General features: G+C 39.2%; 1 protein-coding gene across 1 annotated transcript in view; it reads right to left on the minus strand.

Annotated features, from left to right (window-relative positions):
- PHLPP1 (PH domain and leucine rich repeat protein phosphatase 1) overlaps positions 1–24,654 on the minus strand; it is a 136,260-nt gene that overhangs the window by 22,420 nt on the left and 89,186 nt on the right. Inside the window, exons 5-10 of the mRNA XM_071736602.1 lie at positions 13,583–13,729; positions 12,831–13,061; positions 10,655–10,857; positions 9,103–9,163; positions 7,117–7,212; positions 3,145–3,300 (exon numbers count right to left, since the gene is read on the minus strand). Coding sequence (XP_071592703.1) covers positions 3,145–3,300; positions 7,117–7,212; positions 9,103–9,163; positions 10,655–10,857; positions 12,831–13,061; positions 13,583–13,729 — 894 coding nt within the window. The remainder of the gene's footprint in view (positions 1–3,144; positions 3,301–7,116; positions 7,213–9,102; positions 9,164–10,654; positions 10,858–12,830; positions 13,062–13,582; positions 13,730–24,654) is intronic.

The raw sequence follows: 24,654 nt of genomic DNA on the forward strand, positions 1-24,654 counted from the left end.
ACAAGAAAAAGCCTTGCTAACATGATCAAGATGTGCATATTTTCAGTGCAATACAAAGAACCAAGCTATGTCTTCATCAGATAAATGTTTCATCAGGTAGTTCTCAAGTTCTCCTGAAGTAACAGTTTAAAATAGAAAATTAACTGAAAAGCAGACCAACAAAATATCTGTAAATTATACTCGTCAGCAATGAAAGACACCTTCCCACAGTCTTGTGAATTAAGGCAGAAGAGTGATGTTTGTTGACTCTCCGTTTAAAAGAAGAGAGGTTTTTCACTATTTCCTTTCCCTTTTTTTTTGGTGAAAGTGATGTTCTCTTCATACATGAATGTATTCATTTCTTTCCCTTCCTCAGATGTTCCAGATGTCAAAGCTCACCAGTGCTTGTGAAGTTTGCCCAAGGCACTTCACACCCACTTTGTCAAATATTCAGGACTGAGGAGGAGAAAGCATTTATAATTCACAGCATGAGACTTCATATCAAGGCAAGATATAATCTGTCAATTGAACAGATCTGAGTACCCTTCCAGAAAAAAAAAAAAAATAATCTTTTCAAAGATGCTAAAGTTAAGTTATTTTGTGGACAGATAAAGGTTCTGTGAAGTAAAGTGATTTGTTCAACATTGCACATTGGGTAGAGACCATGGCAGACTGCTCAGGAAACCCAGTTCTCTTGGCACGTCTGGCAGTACAGATTGTGCTTCCCAGGGATTTCTTGGAGAAGAGAGGCATTTTACCTTTTTAGAACAAAACAAAACAACCCCCCGAACACCTTTCCTTGGCCCAGCTGACAGATGCAAACATTAGAAAACAAAATAAAAAGAAAGATGATTCCTGCAGGAAATTCAATCTGAAAGCTCAGACATTGTGAACGTGAAGGAAAACAGCACTGCAGATTAGGTTATCACTTCTGCAGCTGTCACAGCAGCACCAGCATGGACAAGCCACTTGCAAGCCAAGTCATATAAACCAGTAAAAGGGTAGGGAAACAAGGGGGAAAAAAACCCACTCAAGCCAGCTGCTTCTATTATCATCATGAGTGAGGGAGGCTGCAGCAGTGATGAGATGCCAGAATGGGTAAGCTCTGTTCATCTCCTGCAATGGTGCATCCCTTTGTTAACATCCAGAGCAGACTTTGAACACGTGCCCTGAACTGCTTGTAAGCTGTAGAAATCTGCCAAGGGGAAAAATCCTCAAGTCTCAGTCAGCCACTTAATGTTACTCAATATATTTTTCAATTCTACCTCTTCTCAGCACACATTTAGCAGTTTCTGGAAATCTACCACCAGTTCTGGTTTTAGCCTGTACTCATGCATTTTGGCATCACAAAAAGATAATGAAAAAGTGTCTACAGTTTCGCAGAAAAAATAAAAATAAAAATATTCAGGTTCTCTCTCAGTGCCACATTTGTGCTGATCTATATTCCAGACTTAACAACCTGTTTTTAATACAAATGTTACCAAATTATTTCTCTCTTTTCTTTCAAATATGCAGGTAGCTTTCTGAAACTCACTTAAATATTTCTTTCCTTTCCCAGTAAACAGATAGGAATTTCAACTTGGGACCTGTAGATAGGACTTTTTTTATTGACCTGATTTTGCAGCTTCTTTTAGAAAAGCTTTTTACAAGCTTTCGTTTCTGAAGTTCCTACAGTCTCTAATGTACAATAGCTTGAAGTCATCCACAAGACAATTACAGCTGTTGATGTGAAACATCCTAGCCCATGAGCAGGCTGTAAATTTCACCACTTCTAAACAGAAATGTGCCACATAATCATGATTATTACAGTAGCAGCATGGCCAAGTTTCAATGCTTTGACTGCATTTTATGTGAAGTCAACTGAAAAAATAAATTAACATCAAATAAGCATGCTGTTAAAGGATTTGTCTCAAGGGTGGTACCCAGACAAAGCCTTAAATGTGCACAGGTATGTAATAGTATTGTTCAAAAAATACAACAAAATCAAAGTAAAAAAATTATTTTAAAGGTTCTTTAAAGTAAAACAAGGCTAAAATGAATCATACACTGTTTACCTGTCCTAGCAAAGTTGACCTTTTGAATGATAATTTTTAACCTAAATGATAAACTTCGCAGAACATTACTGTTCAAGAGGAAGTCAAGTTAAGAGTTTATTCAGAAATCATTTCAACTGTAAGCCTTCTCCAGCTTCTTTGAGAACTCTCCAACTCCCAATGCTGTGAATCCCAAGACATTTAAGCAGAGGTTCATGACAGAATGAACAACAGTACACAAGCAGGGGTTTCGCAATACTCTCAATTGGGTCAGGAGCTGTGACAGAGAGATCACCACTCCTCTCACTTCTGTATCACCCAAGAAACCCAGGAGCTATGCATTCCTTTTGACACAGTTAGGATCAGAAATAAAACTCCTCAGCTCACAATCTCACTGTATCTTAAATTATGCATGGGTTGAACACTCAGAAATCCCAGGACTATTTGTGGAAGTGCAGAGGTGAAAGGAACACAGACATCAAGGGGGCTGAGCCCATCTACCATCCCCAAACTATCCTAGCAACATTCCATGTTTCAATGACAGACAGGAAAAAAGATTATGAAGACTAAGACTAAAGAAACAGCAGCATAAAAATAAGAACCCAGAAAGCAGATTAACTATTGACACCAGCTAAATCAATGACAAACATTTGAAAGGCATAAAAAAAGAAAATCACATAGGACAAGGGAATAACTGAGTTATTCTGACAGCCTTATGCACAGATTTTGTTTTGCTTGACAGGTATAAATAAGTTCTAGCCTCTGACTGAAAGGCAAAAAAAAGCTTTCACACGCCATCAAACAAGCCTAAAGAAATATGTATTTAAAGAAACTGCCACTAACCCATCTCAGTGTATGTAGTAGAAAATACCATGTGCTTCACTTACAGCTAGATTTCAAGAAGTAGGTGTTTAGCAGGAGCTCAGTGGCGAAAAGGCACAACCATATAAAGCAACAAACCCAGTAAAAAGAATGAGTTTTGTTGAGTTGGACAGACATCTGTTCTTACCACATAAGGCATGGCAACATCTGAATTAGGAGAAACCCCCCCCCATTACCCTTTCAGCTAGGATGTAACACAGGAAGCAAGGTTTCTCACACACAAGTTGAGATCAATTTTCTTTGCATTTACCTGTCTGCTTTCAAAAGCAGGTTAGATGGCAGTTCAAGGAGCTGGTTGTGTTGCACATCCAGGACCTCCACTTGCGTTCGCTCGAGCCGATCCGGTAGCCTTCCTAACATGTTATGTCCTGCCAGCAGCTTACGTAAGCTGCTATTGTAAAACAACCTAAGAGAAACAAAAACCACCAAAAATGAGAAAAATCTAAGCCAAAGAGTTGCTTTGGGAATTTAGGTGCGATGTCACGGTTTCTTACACGAAAGTGATTCAGCCAACTGATTAGCAGACATGGTATTAATTACGCACAGATCCAAGAATGTCTTCCCACTCTCCACCAACATCTTAAAAAGGTTATTCAGAGACAGGGAAGGAGGCTTATGGATGATTCAGGAGTGAAAGTAGTGAGGAAGAGTTGTCTTACTGCACTGTGCAGAACATGATTATAGAAGCACGACAGTGAAGGAGGTAATTACTAACGATGGGTGCAGAAAACTGCACTTGTGGGATCTCCCTAGCTTATGGGAGAACTTCAGAAGTGTGGGTGAAATCACCTGTCACCCCACAAGCTTCATAGTGCTGTATTCATCATGTGCTGACTCATAATCCAATGCAATTCCACACACCCCCATTTTCCTTTTCTGTTAATACCAGACTAACATAAAGCCTCCTTTCCAGTCCTACAGCGAATGAAATTTATCTAATCGGCTTTACTTTCTTGAGCTTTTACAAATGATAAATGACCTCAAGCCCCATTCTCTGGCTCCATTTTTTTGGGGGCTGGTGGAGAAAAGGGGAAGGAGAAGAGGACACCAGAAAGACACAAGAGCGTATTGCTGTTTTGATCAAATAGCAAAGCTAAAATTTGCAGTATACATAACAAGGAGTTTAAAACCTGCGACTAAAGACCTCAAAAATGGCACAGCTCTTGATTTTAAACAGGAGTCATCTTCAGCAAAATAAGAAGAAAAAAAAAGAACATTCTTCATCTGCCACCTGTTTTATGTTCCTGCTACTGTACTATTTGATCCGGCGAGCCTGTGCATCATGCTGACCTGTTTCAATCAAAGACTTTCGAATTACTCAGCATTAAAGCAAAAATCTTCCCTCTGCTACAATGACCCAAATACACAGAAAGAGCCTCCCCCTGCCTTCCCTACAAAACAACAGGTCATTGGATTATTGTGCCAAAATCATCAATGAAGTATGCTGAGTATTTTTCCCTTGACAGATACAGTCATGCTTCGTATCTGTGCGCCAGTGTTAACAGTTATCTCAGTTGGCTGGATTGTCTGCATTTATGGCCATGGATACAAGTCAACAGGCAGCTGTATTATTCCAGAAGGCTCAATTCAGGGTGAAAAGACTTACCTTACAGCGATAAGCGTATCTTTTATATTTTTATAATTCAATCATTTTTTTCCACTACACTTCTACTTGAAAATTTCTCAGTTACAGATTCGCTTTTCCATTATATTTTCTTTCCTAACCAAGAGTTGCCACTATCATCAACAACAACCATTATAGTAAAAAGCAGGACTGGGTGACCACACCCTTTAAAAAATGATTTATTTGTTCTGATGGGTGGGGGCTCTGCTATTATACAAAAATACAAAAGTTCGAAACATAGTGAAAACCTTAGCAATCAACTTTTCCATGCAAATATATTTTATAAATAATTCAGAAGAGCTAAGTCTTTGAGGGTTTCTTTGTTTGTGGTTGGTTGTTTGTTTTTCTTGTTTTCCAAGTAAGACAAGCACTAAAAGAACTAAGCTGGTTTAACCACCTGCAGTTAACTGAGCTCTTGATGAGCCTGAGCTACCTTGTTTTCAAGCTGGGTGAAGAACCAGGACACAGGAACTGCTCTTAATTGTGGGCACTTGCCCAACTCCCACCAGAAGTTTTGATGGGATCAAAAAGTTCTAAGGATAAGCATGTTGCTCGGCATCAGTATCTTCTGAAAAAAAAACCAACCTGGTTTGATGAAAGCATTCAACCAATTCCATTAGTAGGCAACTGTTCAAGAGAACACAATGTTGAATACAAATATATCTTTTATAAAAAAACAGATGAGAAGGAACAAAAATACATATGGACATCTGTTCACTGGTGGCAGCAAGGTCACTCTGGCAACTCTTTATTAAAGCACCTCCGTTTTCTTTGGGAAACGGGGAATCTTTGGCAATGCCAGCTTCATAGCAATGAATGTGTCCTGCAGAGCTAAGACTAAGTATCCATTTTGTTATTTTTCAGTATTTTTCAAGCAGAAACAGCTTCTTTACAGCCCAGTATGCTTTTTTCCCCTGCCCTCACATTTTCTCTAATTGGGACAAACAGTAATAAACAATCCTCTGTCAACTCTGTCTTGGATAGATGTTTTGTTTCAAGAGGCAAACACCTGTATCATAAACATGTTTGTTTAGATTTGGTGCAAGCTTCAGCCTTGCAGGAAACTGCTGGCCAGTCAAGGCTTGGACATTTGAGGTTAGCATTGCAAGCCTCGTAGGAGAGTCCTGGCTAACTCATTTTACAGGTTTTTCAGAGTGCTACTATATGTAGAAGGAAAAGCACATGGAAGTGTACGTGAACACTTACTGGGTGCTATATTTACATGATACTTAACAATAGGTCTATACGCCTGATCCATTTGCATTTGAATCCAGACCCAGATTTAACCTGAAGTTTAACAGACATTCAAAGCCCGTGTTTTGGACTGGGCTTTAAAACAGACCTGACTTATGAGGAACTAAGCTATCTAAACACATACTACAAAGAAGAGCTTTCACAGATAAGCTGTTTCCTGGGGTTAATGATAAGATGTCAGGATAGACAAGTGGGATGTTGACTGTACCTTATTTCAGCTAATCATTAATCTCCCAAAGATATCCGGTATGCTTTGATAGTCCTTTCTGTTATGAAGTGCAAGCGAAAGGCAAATGAGTTTTTGTTCCCTTCCCTCCCTTCTGAGTAGGAGAAGTTTCACTTTTTGTTAAAAAAAGAGGGATTAATACTCTGCATGTCAGTCCGTTAGTTTGGTAAATCTCGATCCTTTTCTGCCCACATTTCTGAAATCTGTTCTCATTTCTGACACTAAAACTGCCAGTTTACACCATATGGCACATTCATCTGACCCAGACAAAACTATCCCTTTTGGTTTCTGGTGCTCTTCTGTGCTGTACAGCTCCATAAGGAAAATATTTAATGGCTCATCATATACTACCTGTCTAATATCTCCAATGGCTACGCACATCCCCACACAATTTCACCCTTTGCTCCTAGTATGTTCTCCTTCTTTCACAACATCTTTAAGCATACAGAGCAGCCAAGAATGCCGGCTCTCTTTCAGTTAAGTCAGGGACTTCAAAATTGTTAGTACCAGTACCTGACTAGTATACACTCACCTGGAACAGATCTCCCTAGAAACAGACGTTCATTATTTAAACTCAACTCCTGTTTTCTTACTGTTCACTTGGTTTCCTATAATTTGAATTTATCAATTTTAAGTTTAAACTGGAAAAAAAAAACATTTGTAGTGAGAATGACTGCTCTACTTGCAGGAGTTTGCTTGTTTGGTGAGGCTTTGCATGCTCCTTTCAACCCTTTTTCACTCAAACAAAGCTGTGAACTGGAGTCTCTAGGCACCACTAAGTTACAAGATCTGGATCTCTAAACGGCCATGCAAATTTATGGTTGTAAATATTTAATATTCAGTATTAAAAATGAAGTGCTTTCCAGCCTGAATAGCCACGTGAACAGCTTCAAAACTTCCACCTGAAGTTCAAAGGCACTGCTTTCTCTTCATGAAAGTAAAAGAAAAAAGGATGGGTGGAAGCTTGAGGCATGACGACACCCCATAAGGTAAAAATAAAATCAAACAAAAGATAAAACAGTCCTGACAGTCACTGGAACAAGCTAAACACTGAATCAGCAATTACTTCTGAATTGCTTATCCTGTTCCACATTGTGCAACTGGTCTGTGAGACTCACCGGGCAGGCAGCTCACGTATCTGATTGTGGCCAACATCCAACACTTCCAGTTTCCTGCTGTCACATACCCACTCAGGCAGGTTTTCCAGGTGATTTCTATGAATAAAGAACACAAAGAGGTGTAACTACATGATAATCAAGTTGCAAAAGCTATTAAGAATATAGCCTCAAGAGAGATAGATACCTGCAGGAAATAAATCTGCTACTTAATGTTTCCTATGAGACTGTATCACTTCTCCTTCTCTAAGGGCACTACCAGTGCAGTAAGGTCCTGAGTGAGTGGGCAAGAAAGCCAACAGCATTACTGTCTCCCTAGATAAGCAGCCATTAAGAAAATGGAGCAAGCTGCTTACAAAGTATCAGGGTAGAAGTACTAAGAGTATTGAGTATGTATTAAGAGTATGGAGGATGAGTAAGTCTCTCCGTGGAGAAGAAATTTCGTGAGTTACTCATGAGAAGATATTCACACCCAAAACAGCTGGAACACATCTCTTATATCCCCCATAAATTCCATCTTGAAACCTACTCTACCACTCTTCAGACATCTCACTGAATGGAGCCAAATCTCTTTTTTGTGCATATGTAAGTCAAGCGTTTCGCTCTTCTTGCATTTGTCTTCACAAAACTAACCCTTTGAAAAATTAAGTTCTTTGCGGTATGTTTTTCCTAGTCTTGCACTGAGAACATGCAGATAGGCACAGTGGGCACCCCTGGATCTTGCCTTAAAGACAAAAATTAACAGCATGAAATTCAAAGAGGAGAAATTGTGTGCATGTACGTTCACATAGCCACTACTATGCTTAGCCCAGACAGATGCAAAACAAGGCATCAAGTCATTTTCAGGCACTCGCAGACTTGAAGTTCAGGAACAGGACCCTTACATGGCATGAACATAAAGAGATGTTCATGTACTTGTATCCTATAGTTTCTTCATGCTATAGCCTTTAAGCAAAATACTTGACAGGAACCCAATCCCTCCTATCCTAAGATGCCTTTTCAATTTCAAAGAGATTTCCTAAACTCCAAGCAAACCAAAAAGCTAAAGACACTCTACCCGTTTATTTCCACCACCACCAATGAGCTGAGGCATAAAAAAGGGATTTGTAATCAAAATCATGCATTCTGATCCAATTTCATTTTGTGGAGAACACAGCTTAACAAAGAATGTTTTGCAGTAAGTCACACACTTAGTGACACCTGTGTGTTACAGCTAGGTGCACAATGGCAGTAACTCATCATTGCTTAAGATTCGAAGTTGATGGCCATTCGCCTGGGTTAACTCATTAATTGTTAACATCATCCTCAATAGCTTGGAAGTGCTTTAAGCAGGCTTTTTAATGAATGAGATGATCACTTTAACATGAAGATAAGTAATTCCTTAAATAAGAGAGTCTTTAAACAAGTGCATGAAGGGTTTTCCTGATCAGTCCTTAGGTTGTAAACCAAACTAAAACTCCCTTTTCCACTTCTTTCCTTATCCCACTTCCCTTGTTAAGGGGAAGTTTATGGATGCGTAAGACTGCAGACATCCTTGAAGCAGTCAGGGTTGCAGAGGACAACAATGAGCTGCAGGAGCTGTTGAACTCATGAGCAAATTGTCAAACCATCACCTACGCTGGGTTTGTTACACAGACATATCCAGAAGGGAACTTCTGCACATGCCTCACATTGGCACACATTCGAATCACTGTGTTTTAGCTCTATAAAATAGGAAATGTTTAAATCAGGGAAACTCCTTTCCTTTAGGTATAAAGGCACATTTTGCTTTTAGCATCTAAAAAAAAAATGAAATCTATAAACAGGAAACAAGGAGCAACTGGCCAGTAGAAAAAAGCCCATCCTCTAAATCAAAATTGGAATTTCAGTCTAAATTGAAAATCCGTTCAATTTCTCCCCACTCCTTCCCACTAAAGCATCAGGGAATGTAATTTTTCCATAAGCCTCATTGATATTTTTACAGGCCCCCAAAAAAACCCATACTCTTACCTAGAAATATCCATATAAGCCAGGCAATTAGGAACTGGATACACATCAAGGTGAACAAGTTCTAAGGGAAAAAAAAATATACAAAACCAAAAGTGGTGATAAAGCTTTGTACCTAAATGGCTGTTTCATAAGAATAACTTTAATAAGAATTACTTTAAGCAGCTAAAACCCAGATATTTCAGAACAAGTCAGTAACCTAAAAAACTTCTGAGGATCTGGTCCTTTGTGACCGGAGTTTCATTTCCTTATTAAATCTGAGTACATTTGCTGTATTAGGTTGTATGTGCTGTGGCAGACACTGCATAAATCAGAGAGGAGAAACTGGAAGATTTTCAAAGTCTCTTAGCAAATTCTCATTTTTTTCCATTTTTGCTCCAGAGATGTAACTTCACCTCTGCCACTCTCTGCCCCAAATAGTCACTAACAAACCTGCTCCACTCTTTTTTTTTTTTTTTTCGCTAGTCATTAAAGATACTGGCACAGGAAGAGAGGCTCCCCACTCTAAGGATCAGTAAGGTTTTTAGGTACCTAATGCTTAGCATTAAGGTTGAAACAAAACCAGCAGACATTTGTTTATGCCTACAGAAAATCCACTCAAGTGAAAGCAGGACAAGCACTATAGCTCCTTTTGAAGATGAGACCAAATGAGGTGGTTGTGGGTGCAACGAGCCATTAAGAACAGCAAGACCAAATAGGCCAGCTGATTGCAAGATAGGGGTTGACTTGGGTTCTCAGCTCACATTGCACAGCACATGCTCAGATTATGTTAACTTTTCTCAGCTACAAAGATCCTGGCATGAATACTTAATGAAAGCACAGGCTTGGATATCATTAAGGTGACAGCCTTTTAAAGACTGCTCAGACTGTTGATCAAACCCACAGCTCCCTGAGCTCACATTTTGTGTATTCCATACCAAACTACTCAAAACTATGAAAATTGTGGTAAAAACTGAGTATTTTAAGTAATAGCAGCTTCCAGAGACAAATCAAACAAATACTATTAATGGAATACAGGAGCTACTCAACTGGAAAAGATGGTGCTTTATCGAATACAAATGAAGTTACTCATTATAAATTCTGTAGCTTTCTTGACAGGGTAAGCAGCTAGAGATAGTATCAAAAGTATATTGTTTTAGTTTTGTCTCACAAATGCCACTTATTCAAACTTTCTCAACCCTGGGGAGAAGAAATCAATTCCTTATTTACCTTAATGAAGCAACAGATTAATACAACCCAAGGAACCAACACCTTCAAGACCCCTCCCTGCTGAAAGAGGAATTTCAGCTCAAATTCTTAAGATTTTCACCATTTTGAGACCTCCATAGTAGTAGCCCATTTGAGCAGTGAGCCATTTGAAAGTTACTTCTGAAGCTCAGAACTGCCAGTAGCATGACACAGCACATGTGAAACCCTTTTATCCAAGGGTCATGTCAAAAGCCTCCCGAGTCCACCTAATGATGAGTGCCTGCACTCCACAAGCATCCCACAGAGAACCAGGTACAAAACCAGAAATCAAATTACAACCCCACAGCTGCCCTGAAAATGCACTTACCATTGGAGGAAGCATACAGTGCTTTGAGAAAATATCCACTGATTTTGAGGGTTACCAGTTGGTTCCGTTCACAGTGTAACACTTCAACGTTGTTAAAAACTGTTGCATCCAGCTCCCCCAGTTTGTTGTCTCTGAGATCCAGCTGGGTCACATGATGCAGGAAATCTATTTCACCAGTCTCCAATCTTCTAATTGAATTCAATCTTGCAGACAAAACCAAAGATTTAGTTACATGGAATGCTCCTGCTGCCAAGCCAATGCTCACTCTACAATCAGTTGGACTGGATTAAACCAGCACGCCTGCAAGTTCTGAGAAGGTTGATTTTAAATATTTTTCCCCTTTGTTGTGACATTCTAAATGCAGAATGGATCCACTCTGTTGTCTTACCCATTGTGAAAAAGAAATTATGACACCATGCTCCTTTCTAAACTACTTTGAAAACTACTCATAGAAAGTTCTGCAAGAAGTTAAGTATTACTGTTACTGTGTTTTTAAAAATAAAATACAATCTGGCTGTTATTTGTGCCTGATAGTTTGGAAAAGAACAAAACCTCTACAGTTCTGGCTGGCCTATCACAAACATCTGCTGGGAGAGCCTGGAAGATACAAGTAATCTGCAGAAATTAGAGTCTCTTGCCTTATTTAGAAGGCCAAATTGAGATTTATGAATTCCCATATATTTGCCTCTTGTGTTCATAAGCAAGCAAATTCGGAGACCTAAAAATGGGTGTTGAATGTAAGCAAATAAAATCCCAAGATAAGCGTGTCAATCAGTAAAGAAAATGGGGTTTATCACCTCTTTACTGCAGTGCACTGATGTTGCCAATGTGCAGCAGCTTCCCCAGAAGTTACAACTGAATGAGATTATCTATAACCTAGCAATATTTGAGACTGCAGGGAACTCCAAAGAGTTCAGTTTCAAATTCCCAGCTTTAACCAGAACACTATAATCAGTATAGGAACATCTGCTGGCCCACTAAGCCTCCCTCGTGAGGATAAGGGCAAACACCTACAGTTCTGTTGCTGCTCTCGCTTCTGATGAGCTGCACTCTGTGCAACAGTTGTGTTCTCAGAATAGCTACATTTTCCAGTTAAAGTAAGTAAAACGTCCCCTCCAACACCACAGCCTACTTTTTCTGTTTTCAATTTACAAGCAGTGATTACTTGGGATTTCACTGAAGCAAAACACTTCGCTGTGCCGCAGAGTACAATTTACAAACATGTTTGACATTTATTATCCCAGGCAGTGCTACACAGAACCACTGTTCACTGCTCTGTGCAGAGGGATGGAACCACCCTGCTGGAACTCAGGGACAGCCCAGCAACAGCATCCCTTCTCTGAGACCAAATTATTTGTTTGTTTATTTGGTTTTGGCATACGTACAAACACACAGACGTATTTTAACCCCCACCAAAAAGACTTGAAAATATATCCATCTATTTTAGTTGTTTTCTTAATTTATGCTGGCCTTTTCTTGACTGCAAACTCCAAGACCTACACAACAGTATGGTACACTAAGTTTAAGCCTGAATAGCTTAACTAAATGCTTCCAAAATTCATTGTTATTTGGACCTCATGGCCCAGGCTCTGAACTAAATCTTGCCCAGCTGACTGCAGAATCTGGCTTCCCCGAAGACTTTAAGAATTAATAAGTACCTTGTACAAGAGCCATTTGTAATAAAGATCTGCTCAGACTCTGCTGAGAGCATCAATTAAAATATTATTATTTGTGGTGGACTAGGCTTTTTAACATACAAAGAAATAATAAAATATCTATTTTTTTATTTTCACCTTGACTGCCCTTTCCTTCATCTCATGCATCTGTAACATTTCAGACAGAAGATTTTTTGGGTCAGGGACTATCGTTTATTTCATCTAGCCACTGCAGCAACAAGAACTGCAGGAATCACCAGTGTGTCCCAGGCTCCGTTTTGTTTCATGTTTTGGGATGTAAATACTAACTTCCCCATCTGTGGGTCCCCCTGGGTGCTACCCCTTCCCACAGGAGTGCACTAAGCCACAGCAAGTGGTGTGAGTTACATAATGCCACCAGGAACACGCTCCGATGGACTAACACAACAGATTCATACCCAGGGGTGATTCCAACAGCCAAGGAGAAACCATTTCAACACCAATAAATCTAGACTTCCTTCTCCCCTTTTCCAGATACCTACCTCAGATCCACATGTTTAATATGAGGCATCCTTTTTAACACTTGCAGGTTTAGGGTATCTAAGCAGTTTCCCGACATACAGAGCTTATCCATGGCAGTCAGCTTCTCCAGCACTCCTGGAATGTTGGTGAACTCGTTGAATGACAGACTCACATAGCTGAGCTGATGCATATGCTCCAATTCATCAGGAAGGGACTGGAGAAAGTTGCCATCCAGCAAAAAAGTCTGCAAGCTATTAAAAGTAGGGGAGGGGAAGGGAGAGTGAAGGAAGTGAGTGACTTGTTAAATCACATTTCCTTCCTATACACACACAAATCTGCTGCAGTTCCAGTGACAAAAAAATATACAAAAGAGCAGGAGAAAGAAAAATGTTAAGGAATAAATGCTTTAACATCTGCCACAGCAGATAGCAACCAAATAATTAAGAGCCGTGGGAACTATGAAATGTAGGCTGTGTAAGACAGTTCTGTCTTCAAACATCCCCAGAAGTGCAACTAAGAGCCATTAAAGATTTTCTTCACCATGAAGGTGACCCTTGTGTCAAATGCTGGGGACTGGAAGATGTTTGAGACACAAAAGGTGCTTTCCCTCCATCTGCAACTCACAACTGCTTCCATATAGATCTACAAGCCAATCTGCTCTGACTAAACTCAGTAAGTTTAAACTGTTTGTCATAGCAAGATTATGCAGAGTCATGAAACTGCTTGTGTTTATTATCAGGCTGTGTACATTAAGTTATAAGAAAGTACTTGCTTGTGCATCTCGCCTACGACTGCAGGAATACTTCTGAGGGCGTTGCAAGACACATTGAGTTCAGTCAGGGTTGGGATACTGCAGACTGACACTGGGAAGTCTCCTAAATTATTATTGGATAGGTTAAGGCTCTTCAACTTGGTGAATCTACAAAGACATAAGAAAAAAATAAAATTAAAAAAATGGAGACGAGTAAGTGAAGCATAAACCACATCAAGTTGCCTCAAAGTAATTAATACAAGGTAAGTTTGGTTATGTAAATGCAATTTGCATGCATTTTTAGTTTATGTACTCAGAACAATCAGACACACTACTAGACACACAAGTTCAACACCACTTGTAAGAGTTCACTCCCATTAACCTGGTACAGGGAAACAGGCCCTTCTGAACAACATACTAAAGGTATTTTCCTGTGAGTGCAACAAAGAAGGAAACCCCTTCCATCCTTGTGGATGTGTGCAGTTTCCCATTTGGCACGACATCCTGTACTAAATCATTTCTGTTCTTCTGAACATGTTTCTTGCTAGTAAGACTATCACAGTGACACTGGTTACAAGGTGCAGGAAATTCTCGGCCTTTTTGAACACTAAATGTTTGTGGTGCAGCTCAGCTCTAACCACCTGACTAGATACTGCCTTTCAACCAAAAATTCTCCTAAGAATACGCTGGTTTTAATACAACTGTCAAAAGTGTTGAATTAAAGCAGAATTTAGCAAGACGTCTGTAGAGTCAGAAGCAAATTCCTACGCTCTGGGTTAAGTAGGATGCCAAAGCTCACATACATTTCCAAATTTTATCCTTAATGTGTCACAGAACTCTTAAAAGCCCCTTGGTTTATCACATCAGCCAATGCAGCAACTTGCATGTGCTTGCCTTATTAAAGATGACCAAGACCGTCTGAACAAAAAACCCAAGGAGACAATCCAATTAGCCAGCCTGCATGTTCAGCAACATTATTATGGTTGCCTAACAACCACTGGGAGGTATGCCTAAAAGCAAGTAAAAGGATGAATGAAAAGATCTGTGTCAGGTTCCGATAGATGGGAGGAAGTTTCTTTTCTGGCACAGTTTATGTCAGGATGTTTTATTTGGACTTTATTTTCCCTTCATTAAGGCTCAAATCCTTTATTTGTGTGAGGAGGCTTTTATGTAAAACAGCAATGGAAGCAAAACTACACCTATGAACACTGCTACTCCACATGAAAGTAATTTCTGACAGCGTGCCAGTGCATCCCATCGCCTCCCCATTGGCCCAGCACATTCTTCCCTCAAAGCACTTTACCCTCCCTCGAGCAGAAAACAGACAGAAAACACATCAAGCACTAACCAGGTTAAAAGATGTTAATGCCAATGCCTCTTAGAAATCCTCACCAGCTGCGGACGGTGGCACACAGCTTCAGTATTGCCTAAATCAAATTCATGTCACAGACCAAAACTCACCAGAAAAATTTAAGCAGTGCATTTCCATCTTATTTCAATGGGGGTTATAAGTGAAGTGTGGATTCTACCCCAAAAGACAGGCTACAAACACATTTAAAGACTACAGAAACACTTCATGTTTACACAGGTTTGCAGAAAGCAAGGTAATGCTGTGCTCTCTATTGGTATTTTGGTACAAATATGGTAGAAGAAAAAAAAAATAGAAAAATCATGAGCAGAGTTAACACAGATTTTGAATTCCTTATGCCATCCTGGAGGCGGAAGTTTGGAAATGAGTTGGATGGAGACTATGAAATCTTGCAGTCAAATTACTGCTGCAGGGAAAAAATGCTACTGTGCAGAAACAATGACTAATGTATCTCTAGAGGGAGAACTGTAAAATAAAAAGGAGGCTTGGGTAACTAGCTGATAGTAATGAGGGCTGCTAGTCAGAAAATAAAGAAAATAATGCACATTTTAAACACTACACCTTTCTGCTCTTCTCTTTCCAGAGAAAGGACTTGAAAATCTCAAACCCAGAATTGAAACTCACAATGCTGCATTTAACTTGAAGATAGCTCTAGACTTAGGCCACAGATAGACTGTCTTGAAATTTGGGATAATTCTGTGGTGGAAAAGCTGTCCCACATCTTCCTCAACATCAACTGCAATACAAACAAGAATGGTCGAAGTAGTAAACTCCAGAGCCTTTAGAAATTCTTGTTCCCCAGTATTTAGGTAAGTGCAGAAACAGTAGTGAAAATAGCAAGATTAAGTCAAAATAAGCTGCTGGAGAAACATCAAAATGCAACCACTCCAGTTTTCAAGTCAGCCATAAAAAAGAGTTAACTCATTTAATAATCAGTGCTGAGGCTACAGCCTTTTCCTGGGCTGCTCTGGAGCCTCAGAAAAGTCTCAGAGCTTTTGCCTTCCGCTAAACAAACAAAAACTACAGTCTACTAAAAGACCCCAAATACCAACTCAAGATAAAATTTCCAAGATCAAGCTAACATACAGAGGAAAGAAGACTGGGACAGGAGGCAAAGTGGATGGTGGAGGAAGCTAAGAATTACTTAAACCAACTCCAGTGCAGTGTTCAGCTTCAAAATTTTCTGCGCACATTCTTGTGTATAATTGAACTAAGCCAATGTGTCTGAGGGGGAATCAACTCCCCTACACCTGTCTGGATTACACCTCTACTACCCTAATGCATGTTTTAATGTGTGTTTATTAAGGGTCTTCTGTGGGTAATCCAATGACTAAGGACACAAATTGAGCCAGTTAACAAGACTATATAGTATGTAAGGGAAGATAACTACTATCCAGTACCGGATATATTCATACAGAGGCTGAAAATGCACATATAAGTATATCCTAAATAATCCATAAAGGAGAGTTCATTGTTAAATCATTTAAGGAATGTAAACATTTAAGGAAAAGCTGAAAGACACCATAAGGTTAAAGTGAAGAGATTAATTTATGACAACTGGCAGAAAAGAAACATTTTCTTCCTCCTTTGCAAACACGTTCATTTACAAAATGCTAAAGCTGCGTTTCTCTTGATGGAGCACTGTTAAGTACAGAAGATGAGTAAGCCAAACAGCAGGTATTTGCTCCAAGTTAGGATCTAAGTCTACCTCTCATCTTTGGCCACTCACTTCCTACGACCTACATTACAAACAGGTTAGTGAGCTTCCATTATGGAGTACTACATTTAAAATGCTGAACTGTTTATATCTTTTCTTATATCTAGATACATTTACAGTAAAGTAGTATGAGTATCACTTGTAGCATCAATATAAATAATGTAGGAGAGAAGTATTTTATAAGCTGAAGTTTTCTGTTGCTGCTGAGTTTGCACAGTGCTGGGCTTTAAAAAGATTTTAAAGAACAGTATCTCTGCTGTTCTCTCACACTCAAGGCTTTACTTCTGCCAGAAGCAGGGGCACACATAGATGTTTCCCCCATGGATGTGCTGGGAAGAAGCAAAGGCATAACACTGCCCATTTGAGGCATGACAATGTAATAACCTCACATCAAGGCCATCCTGCCAAGCTCCCAACTTCGTTAACAAGTCAACCTGAATAAAAGCATCTCTGAGCACACTGAGTTTAGTTATCTTACTAAGATTTCTATTGTAATGACCAAAATATAAACACTTCTCTGACCAAAAATAGTTCTACTTTAAAAGCTACAGTAAAATGTTGACATGTCAACCTTTGGGTTTAAACATGAAATACGACTGAACACTAATTGCCATAATTGAGCCAAAAAATGCCCACTTACTTAATCCTGAAGCTGCCACTTCAGGAGTGTTTTTTGTTTGACATAAGCAAAATGAGCAGAGGGGCTAACAAGAGAAGTTTGTATCATGGCAAAGCAATGAACTGACATGGTAATTTCAAATTCAGATCTATCCAATGTGCACAGCAGAGGAATTTCCATTACACAGTAGAGCATTTGTGTTCTGCTATGTTTGGAGGAGGAGGGGGGGAGGAATGGTATATTCCAACTGGCTGTCATTGAAATGCAGCCACAACAGACTCCTCTGACAAAAGCAGTCTTGCCCTGCTTTCACCAAAAGCAATTAAAACACAGTGTTTTGCTACACCCAAAAGACATGGCTTAACAGGGGCCTCAGTTTAAGGAAAACGATCACTTTCTCAATGTTGTCTCCAGTATTTGGGCTGTCTCATGACTGTGCTGTGGTTGCAATTGAACATTACTTCAAGCAGCCACTCAGCTACCCCTCAGCCTCAGCACCATTTTAAAGCAGATCAATGGCAATTGCCTAGCACCACTGTGGCCAAGTATCAGAACTGAACTTGAGCTTGCCATCTTCATGAAGACCTGCTACCTTGGCCACAAACTTAATCATGAAGAGATGTTCCCTATAAACCTGACACACCAATTTCCTCCTCGGAAACAAAGGGTCCAATTTACTGTCTTTTTGCAGTTGTGTCAGATTCCCCATCCACAGCCTTATTGCCTAAGGGAGCAGCCAGGCTAGTGCCAGAAGTACTGTCATAGCATTTCCTTTCTGAGAAAGGTGTCATTGTAAAAACCTTACACTAGACAGACAATTAAGTATTCCAGCCCTCTTGCCCTGCTAAAATTGTTGAGGCAGCTGAACATATGTAGACTGTTTCTGCAACACCTAGGGAGACTCATTTGGATCCTGCAGGTGAAGGCTTTGCCTAACTGAGGACAATAGCAGCCCTCCCCAGCTGGGACACAGAAGAGTTTTATCTGTTGAAAATAGAGAGATGGAAGAAGCAGCTATGCTGGTGTTCTTCACTCAGTTTCTCTGGACAAGATTCCCATTTATCCAGAAATCAAGCAGCTCACGTCACACCAGAAAAATACAGATGCAATGATCTCAGGAAAGAGGGTCACTTAATTTTAGGGCAAAGATTGATTCTGGTCAAGCCAGAAGAATCTTGAACAAGTACACCCACTAATTATCAATTGCCCCATTAGATGAATGAATAAATGAAAACACAGTTTTATCTAATTTTTTTTCTGTCCTTCTTGATTAACACCCATGGGGGAAAAAGAAAAAAGCAGACCAATTACTTCAGTGTTGGAATCCTCACTACCCTTTATGTCAACACACCAGAAACAGCCATCCTGATATTTCTACCCTCTCCTCATCTGTAAAACTACAAAGGGCACAACAATTTAAGCATACAGGCTTGAGGCTGTATGCCAATATTAACTGGTAGATTGTATTAAAAACCAAATCAAAACCAAAACAACCAAAGGAAAAAAAAAACCACAAAATAACCCAAACACAAACCAAACTAGACTGTACTGAACAAAAAGGAATAACCTGAAATCCAGGCAGTTCTTTTTCCAGAATTCATAAATAATTGCAGATGTTTTATTCTTAAGACAAGATTTCATTCTATTACAGTTGGTAAGAAGACCATAAAGAGAAGAAAAAAAACCCATTTTGCTAGTGTAAATAATCTGTACTTATATGCCTGTATTTTGCAGTTCTCAATTTCTGCACATACTTAGTGTTCACTCCTTCACTGGGCGGACACAATGCATGACTGTCCTCAGACAAAGAACAAAATCACTAGAAAACCAGTGAAAATATATTCTCCTTCTCTATTTTGGAAATTTATAGTCAAAATACAAAAGCATTAGCTAGGGGTGGGCTTCCAAAGTGAAAAATTTCAATACATTGAAACACCTTACTTTGAAAGCTGCTATAAAAAACAATAGACAAGTAAATGGGTTTAGGCTGCTACAAAATAACTGGATTCTATAAATATCTTCACTGTGTTCTGAAGCATTATTGGGAAGAGATACTGCTGTACTAAGCCTAGTAGTTCCACTGAACTGAAACCAATGTAATAACTGCAATTTCTACTTCTAGACTACACTGTTGTTGGGGTTTTTTAATGCTATTAAAAATATATTTCTTAGTGCCATAGTGCCAGCATATTTCTCAGTGCCATCTATTTTTCTCCTACTGCTATTGAAGAGTTCACTGTTCAAATATAAACAATTTAAAAACCCAGTATGTTTTAGGCATATAAAATACCAATTTTTCAAGCTTCCCCACTGAATCACTCGTAGCCACTTGACTTTGTAGCTTAAGTTTCTTTAGTCAAATGTCACTGATTTTTCCCAAGCTTTAACATGAGGGTACTTTCTTGAGTTCAGAAAGGTACAGAGGAGCTACACAGAACACAACCAGCCATGAAAACTTTGAAAGATGTACTAACAAAATCAAACTCTTCCTTTAATCTCTTTACAAGCTGAATAAAATAAAATCAGTGAAGTTACATAAAAAAGATATTCTTTAGAATTATAAGTTGCAAAAAAAATATTCCAAGGCATCAGAGCTGAGAAAATAAATGTAGTTGCAGAATACAGTAAATACTGAATAGAGTTTGTTACTAGAAGACCTCCGGTTGTCAATATCACACCAAATTCTCTTTCTTGCCCTACAGCTTAGACAGCTATGCTTCAGTCTTTGGCTTCAACTGAAAGAGGAGAAAGCATAAAAAGTAAGGTTCCCTGGCTCTGAGACCATCCAAGTATGAGAAAAAGCTTCCAGCATCTTCCCACACAGTAGAGCATACAACAGAACTCCAATCTTTTTGCTAGTACACTCCCCAGGTTAGCTGGATTCATTTAAATGTGTGCATTTAAAAACAAATTCTTTTCCAGAAGAGAATCCAAAACAAAACAAAAGACAAACTAAAAAAACCAAAAAAAAACAAAAAAAGAGAAAGCTCAAATCTTTTACAGGGCAAGTGGAAAGTGCATTTGCCACGTCATTAATGCATCCCACTTTCTTCACTGACCTCAATGACTACAAGGATCACTTCAATGCACTTTAACAGCAACCAAGTGGCAGGATGAAGATTTTGTCCCTGCACCTCAATTTCTGAAGACAAGCCAGAATCAAATTACATCTAATCCTGACTTCTAGCACGCATGTCTCATGGGTTCTCACCAGTTGTATCACTAACACTCTTCTCCCTTTGCTGTCTGGGACCCAAGTGTTCTCCGAGCAATGACTGCATTTCAAATTACCTACTTACTGCACAACGGGCTTGTAAGAAGGGTTTGGTTTGAAGATGCCCCAAATTCTGAGTTTCCAGATAAAACCAGCTACCCTACAGAAGGAAATAGCAAGAGACTACAGGAACAGGGATATCAGCATCTCACAGTCCCCCAGTCTTCTCATACTGCAGCTTCATGTTCCTGCTACTAGCCCTGAAAAGTTTCAGCAGAGAAGCCAGAGTATACAGACAATTTCTAAAGAGATTCTGGGAGAGAAAAAATACCAACTGATCTTAAGATAAAAATTCATATAATTACTGCTAATAATTAAGAGCCAGAATCAGAATAACAACTTGTTTTTCAGATAAAATTGGCAAGCATAATTTTGTTTATTGTTAAAACAAACTTTGTGGCTTATAACATCCCCTCTTCCCTCTTTTTCCTTTTCTACTTTTTTACATCTGCAACAGGCTTATATTAAAAATCCACATACTGACAACTTAATATTAACAAGTGAGCAGTGTTCTTGATGCCAACAGCACTGACTGAAACAATTACATATAAAAACAAAGCGTGGTTAGCCCAGTGAAACAGAACAACAGTAAGTAAAGACTATGGTTTGTTCATTTGCTTCAAATCTAGACCAATGGTAGCCTGCAAAACCAGTAAGCCTGAACTCTTGTTTGCATTTCAGAACAAGAGTTGTTAAGTTGCACTGTAGGGAAGGGGAAAGTGAGGTTTGGGAACACGGTGTGCATATAAATCTCCATCTTATGGTTAAAAAAAAAAATCCACCAAACAACATTAAGTGTATAAGCAATAAAACCTGTGCCAACTTAGGATAACAATGTCTTCAGTTGTTTTACCTGCAGTATACAAGAGCTAAAACACCAAGGGTTTTAAGGCAAATTTTGATTCAGTTGGGAAATTATCACAAAACATGTCAGTCACTTCTAATATTGCAACAGCTGGGAAATCTCCTCTCCCCCCCAAAAAAATATCCCCATCCTTTCCTATAATTTTGAAAAAGCTACTGTGAGGAAGAACAAGTGCCAACATCTGCTGTGTTTCTTTCAACACAGATGAATTTTCTGATTGCCTACTTTTATGTGTAGTATGAAGTATGTATTTGTTGGTAAGTAGGAAAAAAAATACACATAGCTTTATATACCCTTTAACATTCAGATAGTTCAGTTAGAGGTTCACAGCTCCGAAGTATCTACAGCAATAGAACTTAAAGCTTGAGTGGACCGTAAAGTGAAATGCAGTTAATGGTGAAAAAAGTGCATTGACACCTCTGTAGACCCTCACATGCTACCAGCATTTCAGTTATTTTTAGTTTAATTTTACGAGACAGATTTTTTCACTTACACAATGTACTGAGTAGGACTAAACATTTTATTCAGAAATGTAGTAAGTTACACTGTTTTTAACAACTGAAAGAAGTAACTGCATAAGCAAAAGTAGGAATTCTTGTTTTTCTCCCAGTCCACTCCTGACTGTACCTGCCAAGTCAGTACATATGTCAGGATCTCATTACTATGACCCAGCTGCTTGTTAGTCTACTCAGTGGGCAGCTGAAAAGTTAGTATTTTCTTCTCTGACATACCTCGTTTTGAAATCCAGCATTCATGAGCATTTCTTAAATTACCACCTAACACAATTTAAGAGGAACAGCTAGCACCAAGAGCTGCATGTAGCGAGACAAATTTTCCTAGCCTGCCTTGCCAACCACATTTTAATCAAAAATTTTAACAGAAAGGGTAGGTATATAAATGCCAATGCATTTTCTTCACAACATCCAAACACATGGTTATTTTGGAGCCTTAAAATATTTCTGGGCTTGATTCACTGGTAGTGTGCCTTGTGTGCGGCTGACAATTTGCTATAAAAGCCAACAGTACCAAATCAGAACAGCACAGATTTTGTACTTGCTTTGCAGTGGTTTTAAAGAACATGGATGAACAAAAAAAGACATTTGGTTTATCCAGTCAAGTTTTACCTCATGTAAACCCCCAAAAGATCTCAAAGATGGTTTTATGAAACTGGATTAGGAAGAAAAAAAGTGAGAAATAACTTGTGTTCCCAGGAATAACTGAGCTTTCCTTCCTTTGCATGTGCTTTCATTCTGAGATTCAATAATAATTTTAAAAAGACAGTGTTCCCTTCTTGATAGGCCTTTGAGTATTTACTTGCTATGGAAAAGCAGATTTGCAGTGGCAGTGGAGCTGGCTCAAAGCTTTTTAGCAGCACAAAAAACCCTCAATTTTTCCACCCTGAGGAGGAGAAGCCAGGGCTGTGCCTCTTGGGGTGGGAAGAAGCCTTGGGAGAGCACTCCAGGGCCAGGCTCATGTTTTGGCTGCTGTTGGAGGCACAAGATAACCGATGGGGCACTGCTCTTTCTAACCCTCAGCAGGAACTCCTGCCTCACACAGCCCTTTCCACTGGCACAGCCTTGGGAATAGCAGCTTCCAGCTACTCACTGCCTGAGTGATGCCAGCTCTGCTGGATGAAGATAAGGCTGGAGGACAGCAGCAGTGAGAAAGGGAAGGTCAGTGCCAGGGAGCAGGAGTTCATGAGGCACTGGCTCCAATCCACTGAAACAGTGCCATCTAACCTTCCTAATCACCCATTTTTTTCCTCCAGTAGTTCACAGACCTTCCCCATGCCTCACTGACAAGCTCAAAGCAACAGAGGCAGGGCAAACCATCACTCACTGACAGAACAGGACCAGCTCTCAGAAGAATGAGACACTTAATCAGTTTTGCACCACCTCAGGTTTATGCCACTTCTCCAGATTTTCCTGATGCGGAATCTCAGAAACAGGAGAGAGTTAATTAGTCACCTGAACTTTTCACTCTTAAACATTCAGGCTCCCATTAGTGAAAAAAAGTTTAACAGTTTACTAACTTTCAACAAGAATCTTCAGCTGTTCCTACAATTAAAGAACATGAAACAGACAGTGAACATTTCCCACCACATTATTTATAAAGGCTTTGTAATCCCAAATAGAATTAGCTTACTGAACATGGACAAAACACCATCAAGTTTCTCCTGTACGCATCCAGATATTTAAAAAGGAAAAATTATAAAAAATTCTTTAAAATAAATATACTCATTATTTGTCTACGTTCATCACTGAATTTATGCTAAAATTCCACTTGCTATCTGGAGACATATACTGATGTCCCCAGAACACTGAAACCAGTATTCCTCTCCAGAATGTGTTCATAAGCTCTTGGAATTACTGCCTTTGTTTGTGAAGCAGAGCTGCTGGATTCATTCATCTTCCATTATGCCAATTTTTTTGTTTTTCCAGAACGAAACTGGAACTATATAAAAATACAACAACCCACATAACCCATCTTGTATTTTTTGGTTGTTTTTCAAAGAGGAATGGATTTAAAAATGTAGTTTAAACCATTTTATTTGAACAGGACTATCCACACATATAATCCTGAGATACTCTGCAATTCAGTTACCACTGAAATTGAAATCATGGTTTTATATTCAGTATGCAAAAATTCATCTTTCTAAATACAGAAAGCCTGCTGATTGCACAGGACATACATTAAACCATCCAGATCACCTATCACACTGCTGTCTACCAATTTGTTACATTCTCAGATGTACTGCAGGAAAGAACTGGAACTTTCAGTTACTATGAAAGAATAATTAGGGTTGAACAGAATGGAAAGAGGACAAGAATCAGGCTAAATTTATTAAATGTGGGGTTTCCTTGCTTGGGGGGTAATAAAAAACTGTGCAAAAGTAGTGTCACATGCAGTATTGTCCCTACCTGGAATACATTCCTTTGATGGGCAGCTCTCCAACTTATATTCACTCATGCAAGACAAAGATTAACAAACTACACTCTGGCCTCAGTAGGTAGGATAAAAATATGGTATTCTGAAAATTGCACTTTGGATTGAAAATAGCCTTTGTTTACAAGAATAATGGTGTTTCTTATGAAAGCTACTTTGTTTCTAACACAAAGAGTTAACCAATTGCTGAAACATTACAGCCAGGCCAAACCCCCATAAGAGGAGGCTGGTAATTTTTTTATGAAAGTTGCTGCAGACAAGTGGTCACTTGATTCCAAGGCAACCCGTAGAACCGTATCACTT

The sequence above is a fragment of the Heliangelus exortis genome, chromosome 2 (genome assembly GCF_036169615.1).
Source record: "Heliangelus exortis chromosome 2, bHelExo1.hap1, whole genome shotgun sequence".
NCBI lineage: Eukaryota > Metazoa > Chordata > Aves > Apodiformes > Trochilidae > Heliangelus > Heliangelus exortis.